The following is a 9,303-nucleotide window of genomic DNA, read 5'->3' as shown; positions in this document are numbered from 1 at the left end:
GACAGTAGCATGGGAACACTTTGTTCATAGTATCCCACAGCGGCACAGCTCTATTACTCTCAACAGAAACGGTCCTTATACTAAATCCAACCATTAAACATACAGCATGGTCTTTGCACTGAATAATTCTTAAGTCATTCGATTACCTGTTTTCCTTGAGTCAAAATTACTCTCTTCTAAGACCTGCGTGTATCTAAATTCCGTTTCGTAAGAAGCTATGGCCATAAAGCACCCACGTTCCCTGAAGAGAAAGGAATATCATCCACGCAAATGGTTGTCGTGCCTATAAATAGCAGGCACCCAGCCATGACTAATGGCAGTCAAGGTTGCATTCGAGCGTCGATTTGCGTTATCCTGGAAGCCATGGACGCCGCTGGGGTGATCGGGTGTTTCAAGGACAGGAGCATCCTAATCACCGGCTCCACGGGCTTCCTCGGGAAAAGTACGTACACTTGAGTACCTGCCTCTATAGGTTTCTCCTTGATTTCTCTCTTTTGTGCAATAACGCACGCATACTTTCTTGTATGGTCTAACGCAGTGCTGGTGGAGAAGATCCTAAGGGTCCAGCCAGATGTGAGGAAGCTCTACCTCATTGTGCGCGCGGCTGACGCCGCATCCGCCGAGAATCGTGTGCTCACCGAGGTATGTTCGCCTCTGAGTTCAAAGTACTTCCTCTGTTCACTTTTATAAGACCTTGAAGACATTTCAGACAATGTATAAAATAGCCCATTTTAAGTTGTCTGAAATGACTTACAAAAGTGAACGGAGAGAGTAGCATTTTCGCATTACAAAAAATACTATTCATCTGCACTCTCGTAGTTAAATCTTGTTGCAATACATCTTTAATTAAAATGGAACAGAGATGTTGGATGTTGGAATATTTAAAAGAAGAAAATGGAGTCTGTTGATATATATGGATGTTGCAGCATATTCTGTAATTTATTTGTGGAATTTAGCTATTTTTTCAAATTTAACCTTTACTATACATCATATTCTGTACAGGTTGTAGGAACAAAACTCTTTGATGTTCTGCGAAGCAAGCATGGAGCTGATTTCAACTCTTTTATTACAAACAAAATTACCGCTCTACCTGGAGACATCATTAAGGAAACCTGTGCACTTAGGAACTCTATGGTTGAACAGATCTATGAAGAGATCCATGTCATTGTGAGTGTAGCTGCAACTACCAGCTTCTACGAGAGGTGCGCGCGTATAATATAAAAAGGATTGCCTATGCTTTAGTTGACTGAGAAGGATTTATTTCTCAATCGTCGGACGGCACCATCTGTTTCAGAGTACCTATTAGTCAGGAGAAAAAATAGTATACTTATTTTCCTAAAATATGTTCATAATTGTGTTGGCATAAAACTAACGATTAAAGTTTCATTCTATTAATTGTGTAATGTTAGAAACCTCATCAGATTTTTAAATAAAAAAAGTGCAATCTAATTATACATGGAGTAAAAAGATAATACATATGGCCTATGAGTAGTGTATGTATATTGTTCTAATGTGTTCTCTAGGTGTGCGTCACCTTTTCTAGTGCCCGCTATATAAGAAAATTATCGATAAATAAGATGAATTTTGTTTATTAGGAAATAATCCACATGAAAATTATATGTCCACCATTTGTTGTATAGTTATATAGGGCTTAGACTTTCCCTCAATATCTCCTTGTATATTCCATGCGCAGATATGACGTCGCTCTAGCATCAAATACCTTAGGAGTTGCCCACGTGTGCGATTTAGCAAAGAAGTGTGCTAATCTCAAAATGTTGCTTCATGTTTCCACTGGTAAGCATGTCCTATGCTCCTGCTGCTCAGCTCATATTTCTTAAATTAATAAAAGATATATGTGGTTGGATCATAGATTCTCTCTCTCTCTCTCTGTGTGTGTGTGTGTGCGCGCGCGCGCGCGTGTGTGTGTGTATTTAACATTATATACCCACAAAAAATTATGTTCTTGTGTTGAGTAGCTTTCGTAGCCGGGGAGCAAGAAGGCCTGTTAGTGGAGAAACCGCTCGATGCAGGCAAAGCACTAAGGAAAGATTATAGCTTGGACATTCAGTCTGAGTTAAAATTAGTTGAGAGTGTCAAGTCAAAACTCAGGGTGCAATTCTCTAACGATAAGATAGAGAAAAGGAAAATGAAGGAACTCGGATTGAAAAGGTTTGGAACATAATATACATACCTTCTTAACTAATTTCCACACATAGATGTGACCAAGAAGTAATACATAACATAGGTAACATCTGCAATTGATAATTGTTTTCAAGGGCAAGGCACTTTGGTTGGCCTAACGTGTATTCACTCACAAAGGCCTTGGGGGAGATGTTGCTTGGAACCTTAGGACGAGACCTTCCAGTTGTCATAGTCCGGCCAAGCATCATATCTAGCACTTTCAAGGAGCCAATGCCCGGATGGACGGAGGGAAGTAGGTAACCATATTAAAATTAAGTTTTTTTTTGTGATTGTAACTGGTTTTGCGTATCTGCAATAGTAGTTATATTCCATGCATGTTAATAGATTGTATCAATTTGGTTGCAGGACAATGGATATGTTGTACGTAGCCTACAATGACCAAAAACTTTCATGTTTCATCTTCAATCGTAATGTCATAATCGATGTGGTGAGTATTGCAAAAAACATAATTCAATAAAAAAGCATAAACATGTCAAAAGCAACGTTTTTCTGACATTTCCCTCAAATAGAGTGCCTAGATATCATTCTTAATATATCTGGGTCCTTTTTGTGAACGTGCTATATGCCTTGAGTTGTACTCCCTCCATTCCAAAATATAAGGTGCATTGATTTCCATGCAAGTCAACCATTTAAATGATTTCCAAGATTATAGAATAAAATAACAACATATGCAATACCTAAGGCCTCATTCGGTTTGAAAGAATTTCATAGGAAAACATAGGAACAAGGATTCTAGAGGAAAATTTCCTATAGATACATTCGGTTTGTAGGAAATGCGTACATGAATTTCATAGGAGTACTACTCATTTCCTGTGCTTTTGGAGGAAACTACACATCCACTCAAAACTCATTTTATGTGTAGGAACGAGGCAAGTGTCATCCTATCAAATTCCTATACTGATCCCAATTCCTATGTTTTAGTTTGCTCCAAGCCGAATGAGGCCTAATAGATAAAATATGAATATAATTTTCATGATGGGTCTAATGATATAAATTTTGTACTGTGGATATTGATATATTTTTCTAAAATCCCGGTCAAACATGCACTTATTTGACTTTTGAAAAAACAAATACACCTTATATAAAGGAAAGGAGGGAGTATATAAATTTCACTCATATCATAATCAACTAGTATATTCTTTTACACACACTTATGGCAGTTATGGTTTTAGCTTTAATTAGAAAATTGCTATATGTTACAGATACCGGGAGACATGGTGATTAATGCACTGATGGTTGCTATGGCCCTTCATTGGGAGAAGCATGGAACCCAGGCAATTTACCATGTAACATCGGGACATCGGAACCCACTGCGTGGCTCCACTTTTCTGGAATCATTCTATGAGTACTTCCACTCTAATCCTCGTGTAACCAAGGATGGGAGGATTGTCAAGCATGGAAGGGTGACATTATTCAAAAAATACACATTTTTCTCTTTATACATGATCTTGCGGTATAAGCTAGCACTAGAGGTATGTACAAATTTCTTTTGAAGTCATGTATACTCTTATCTATATGATTATAAAGATGCTCATAATACTAGTTAAAAATATGAAAGATCAATCTCCAGCAAAGTTTTTTTTGTTGGTGTTACAATAGTGCAACTTGGAATCTGTCGATTTATTGAAGAGAGGGACAATTTTTTGATACAAAAAAAATTTGAAGTTGTACATTCATGTCATTTAAATGGGGTATTACAAGGAATAGTCGTACCAATATGTTACAACTGTGAATTGTGTAATGACTTGTGTAATTTTGTGATATACAGGCGTTCCATGTGATGAGTGTATTTGGACATTCATTGTCCCAACATTACAACAAGCTCAACCGTGGCTACAAATTCTTGATACTTATCGCAAAGTTGTACGCTCCATATGCATTCTTCAAAGGGTGGTGAGCATCTTCTACTTAATTATAGTATGTCACAATAGAATTAACTCTATTTCATTCTTATAGTCTAAAATAGTAACAATTTCTTCGGGCCCTCGTTTCGCAGAGAGGTAGCTTTAATATCTTTGAATGTTTCTTGAACTTACATGCGAAGAATCTTGTGGTAACAAATTTTTTAGTTCTACATAGTTCTTTGAATGTTTATTGATTGGAAAGCCTAAAGGTACATTTCACAAAACCTAGCATTAATTGCTCCATGTCTATGTTATGTTTTGAATAGTACAGCACTGCAACTGGTCATAGCTAGCGGTAGTTGGTACTTCCTATTAAGACATAATAGGGTAGTGCTGCAAAAATTATTCTATTGTTTGCAATACAAAGTTTCTTCCCAAAGTTTGTAAAATTTATGATCAAGGACCAGCTAGTACTTTCCACGAATGGAAAAGGTATAGCAATGTTCCTAAATCTAGTGTTGTCTAAACATGTGTGCATTGGGGCCTCATATTACTGAGAATATTGAAAATATTGTATTTGTGATAGCTATTGAGATACGCATAAAGATAATATTACCATCATAGATTAAAGCCACTTATCAACTATAAGATACACAAAGAAAACCATCATGCATGTGCAAGCAACATCAATGATAAATAGCAAATTTCTTCTTATATGGGTTTTTCTTTGCTGGTGGATATATACGAACGTTGCTAAACTAATTTGTTATTGTTCTTGGAAAATTTATTAGATGCTCATTTACATCTACGATACTGACCTAACTTTTCTCTCCATCCTATGAAGCTTTGACGACACGAACATGAAAAAATTGTGGGCAATAACCGCTACAGAAGAGCTGGACGATGGCTCCACGTTCGATTGTGATCCTGCATGCATCGAATGGGGCTCATACCTCATCAACACACACATTCCGGCTGCTCTGATGTATGCTTCCAACAATAATCAGATGAAGAAAGCTGGCAGTGCATAGGGGAGTAGATATATTAATAAACTCTATTTCTAATAGTAATCATATATGTCGTGTATGTATCTGTTGTAATGTTTATATATCTGATGTACCACCACATGCTCATGCTTGCCATGTACGTACCTGAAACGTAAATAAATGAAATATAGGTGCCTATATGTGTCATGGCCACCAACAATATTTCGTGCGATGTCACACATGTGGTGTGTTCCGACATATAGCATAATAATATGTGTGTCATAAGTTACAGTATCTATACCTACTAATAATGCAAGGTGAAATTATTGGTTTCGTCCGGCATAGGTGGTTTGTTTCTATCCGAGGTTGTACTAATTTTCCGCTTCGTTCATGGCTATAATTTTTGGACCTTTTCAGCTGCACTCGCTCATATAGTGAGCACAAAAATTTGCCGCCACCTGTGTTGTGGCCCATGAAGCCCAGCAGGCATTGCAACCTTACTAAGGAAAAAATAGTTGGCCGGTCAGGAATCGAGCTGCCTACCTCCACGTAGGATGCCAAGGCTGCTACCAGCCATCCTAGGTCACACCTTGGGGGTCGGGCTCTCCCGCTAGGTTCCCAGCACGCACTATTGTGCAGGGCCAACGGGTGGCCGACACCTGTCCTGGTAAAACCCCAGCACTTAAACAACCCAGTGTATCTCTCTAATTGCAGTTAGCTTCCATAAAATCAGCAAAACGACATGTTTCTCTCTCGCATAACAACAGATTGCCGCCAAAATCTCTTCGTGGCTTCATCCATCCTTTCTCATACCAATCTATTCCATTGTTAATTGTTGCCCCTGGATCAAAGGAGAATATATAGATCAAGATTGATAGGAAATTGTCCTCTCCGTGGATCAACATCTACGGTGTTCTTCAGCATGGACGGAGCTCCTGCCATTTCATCGTCCGATCCTGCCACCTCATCGTCCGTAGATATGTTCTTGCGCCTGGGATGTACAGATTGTCAACACTCTTGATCATACAAATTACTCCCAGTACTTCATCTTCTGTAGCCCTGTTTCTTTCAAACACATGCAAATTAATCCTTCAGAATTGCATTATAATTTTGTTAGTGATGATTACTCCTACGATGTTGCGCATGTTATGCATCAAAGTACCACCTAAGTTTATTATAAATTTTACTACCTGAGATTTCTCCTTTGACATAGCTACGTCTGAGCTAAACTTGGATATGGAAGTCTTCTTTCGTTTAGGGTGAAGTAAGACCAAGCTCATGAGCTTATTATCCTAGACCTCTCCCTCTTATACTTAAGAAAAGAGAATAGAAGTGATTCCTTTTCTTTCTATACGAAACTCAATGATTTCGTTTGTGTTCATGTTGTAGTTGTTTTTGCATTAGTTGCAACTTCCTCGGTCTTAGTAATTAGTGTACCCCTTGTATTTGCTTCTCCTGATGGTTGGTCAAATAATAAGGATGTTGTATTTTCCAGTACATCATTATGGATTGGACTAGTCTTTCTCATAGCTATTCTGAATTCTCTTATTATCTTCTTTGCTAACTCTAATGATAGATATTACTGTATCAAAGAAAAAGATCAATATTTTGCTAATGCTCCCGTGAATACCATGTGTTGTTTTCCGGAAAAAAATGCTCTATCTTTAAGTGCTTTTCAGGTTTCACTAAAACCAGGAATGTGAATATCGTGTGAACTTTTACTCCACGTGTCGTCCGTGAACTAATTAGTATATGATATTTTTTATGTTGTGTAGATCATGACACCAAAAATGTGGGAGAGGCAGGTCAAAACACATATGATGATTACAGAAAAAGGTGAAAACTAGAGATAGGAATGGAATTTGAGAATGAAGAGATAGCATATGAGTTTTATAATGCATATGCAGGTCATGTTGGTTTCAGTGTCAGGAAATTTTGGCATGATAAATCCTCAACGAATGTTATTCGAACAAAGAAATTTGTATGCTCGAAGGCAGGTTTCAAGGACAAGAGCAAGGAACAATGTCAGCGGAAGCGAGCAGATACAAGAGTTGAGTGTCTGGCAGATATGACCATCAAAATAAGTGCTAATGGAAAATATGTTGTAAGCAGCTTTGAGGATGCTCATAATCATGAACTCGTAACTCCATGCAAAGCCCATCTACTACGATCTCAAAGAAGAATTACAGAAGCTCAGAAGGCCTAGGTTGACATATTGAATGATTCAGGTATTAGACCAAAATCTGGTCATGAAATGATGAGTAGACAAGCAGGGGGTAGGCGATGTCTTAGCTTTGGTCAAAAGGATTATAAAAATTATCTCCGATCAAAGCGTATGTAGTCAATCCAAGAAGGAGATACAGGTGCCATTCTTCAACACCTACAGGACAAGCAGATGGAAAATCCTTCTTTTTTATGCTATACAAGTAGATGAAGATGAGATGATAACCAATATATTCTGGGCAGATGCAAGATCAATATTAGATTATCACTACTTTGGTGATGTAGTATGCTTTGACACAACCTTTAAGACAAATAGTTATGGCAGACCATTCGCCCCTTTTGTTGGTTTCAACCATCATAAACAAATAGTGGTTTTTGGAGCTGCATTATTGTATGATGAAACATCAAAGACGTTTGAATGGTTGTTTGAAACATTCAAAAGGGCCATGTCAAGAAAAGAACCGAAGACAATATTGACCGATCAATATGCTGCCATTATTAGTGCCATTGGCAAGGTTTTTACTAACTCAATACATCGTCTATGTGTGTGGCACATGTATCAGAACGCTGCAAAACATTTGATTCATGTTTTTCAAGGTTCCAAGACATTTAAGAAATATTTTGGCAAGTGTGTATATGATTTGAAGAAGTTGATGAATTCATAGCAGGTTGGAATGATATGCTAGTGAAATATAATTTGGAAGATAATGACTGGCTACATAGATTATTACAGAACAAGGAGAAGTCGGCTTTGGTTTATGGTCGACAAACCTTTTCTGCAGATATGATATCCACACAAAGAAGCGAGAGTATGAATGCACTATTGAAACGATACCTGCATGTTCGCCTTGATTTATTAGATTTCTTCAAGCACTATGAGAGGACCGTGGGTGATAGAAGGTATGCTGAAGTGGAAAGTGATTTCTATGCGAGTCGAACATCACCAAAGGTGCCATATGTGCAGATGCTTATACAAACATCGAAAGTATATACATCTGCTATGTTTGAGATATTTAAAGGAGAATTTGACATGGTAATGGGATATTGTGTGTACGAGAGTGGTCGTACTGGCTCTATTTCTGAATTCAAGGTTACCCATTCAGCTAGCCAAAATAGTCATACTGTGAAATTTGATCCCGATGGATCAAAAGTTTCATGCTCATGCAAAAAGTTTGAATTTGTTGGGGTATTGTGTCGTCACGCATTGAAGGTGTTGGACCACAACAATATAAAGGAGTTGGCACCGGAATATATCTTGACAAGATGGACAAGGCGAGCAAAATCAGGGCCCTCACAGGCAATTCAAAAGTGCAGTGATGATGAAGATACAAGAGTTATGCTAGCTAGGTAGTATGGATCATTATGCCGCACTTACAATAACATTTTGAGCAAAGCAGCAACAAGCAAAGAGGCATATGCACTACTGCAAAGTATGCCAATTGAACTAATGGAAAAGGTGGACCAAATTTTACATGGAAATCAATCAAAAGATATATCACCAAATCATAAACAAGCAGAGAAGGAACCAGTTGAATGCAACATTGAGAATGTAGTCACAGAAAGCAACCAGTTGAATGCAACCTTGAGAATGTAGTCAAGTACAGGGAATAAAGAGAAAAGAACAAGGAAATAGCAACAAGAGGATTAAATCTGGACTGGAGCTGAACAATAAGAATAAATGTAATAATAAAGGTATGGTATTCCACAAGAAATAGCTAAATAAATATCTGGTTAGGTTATTGAAATAGATCTGACAAATTGTTTTGCAAATAGGTCAAGGAACAACATGCAAGAATAAGAGTGGTGATTGTGCTTCTACATCATCTAGACCAAATCCTAGCTTCAGCATATCAAATGAGAACTATAATTTGCAAGTATTACAGCATGCTATGCCTCCACTACCAAATGCTGCTAATTACAATTTGCAAGTATTGTAGCATGCTATGCCTCCAGTGCCAAATGTTGCGAATTACAATCTGCAAGTATTGCCGCCCACTATGCCTTCGGCGCCACAATCTGTTTCCCCATTACCACATGCACATAATTAT

The 9,303-nt window shown here is 37.9% G+C and overlaps 1 protein-coding gene and 1 pseudogene across 1 annotated transcript; both read left to right on the top strand.

The window, feature by feature from the left end:
* Window positions 1-327: 327 nt before the first annotated feature.
* LOC125523062 (alcohol-forming fatty acyl-CoA reductase-like) lies at window positions 328-5,258 on the top strand. The gene is made up of 10 exons (XM_048688104.2): window positions 328-442; window positions 539-642; window positions 1,003-1,202; window positions 1,694-1,794; window positions 1,977-2,169; window positions 2,277-2,438; window positions 2,548-2,629; window positions 3,405-3,674; window positions 3,971-4,095; window positions 4,891-5,258. The coding sequence occupies exons 1-10, from the start codon at window positions 364-366 to the stop codon at window positions 5,075-5,077; spliced, it is 1,503 nt and encodes a 500-aa protein (XP_048544061.1). The 5' UTR covers window positions 328-363; the 3' UTR covers window positions 5,078-5,258.
* Window positions 5,259-6,887: 1,629 nt separating this feature from the next.
* Window positions 6,888-8,606, top strand: LOC147962836 (protein FAR1-RELATED SEQUENCE 5 pseudogene; annotated as a pseudogene).
* The last annotated feature ends 697 nt before the right edge of the window (window positions 8,607-9,303 follow it).

The sequence above is a fragment of the Triticum urartu genome, chromosome 7A (genome assembly GCF_056163025.1).
Source record: "Triticum urartu cultivar PI428250 chromosome 7A, HENAU_Tu73, whole genome shotgun sequence".
Classification (NCBI taxonomy): Eukaryota; Viridiplantae; Streptophyta; class Magnoliopsida; order Poales; family Poaceae; genus Triticum; species Triticum urartu.
This window is presented reverse-complemented; position numbering and strand designations above follow the sequence as displayed.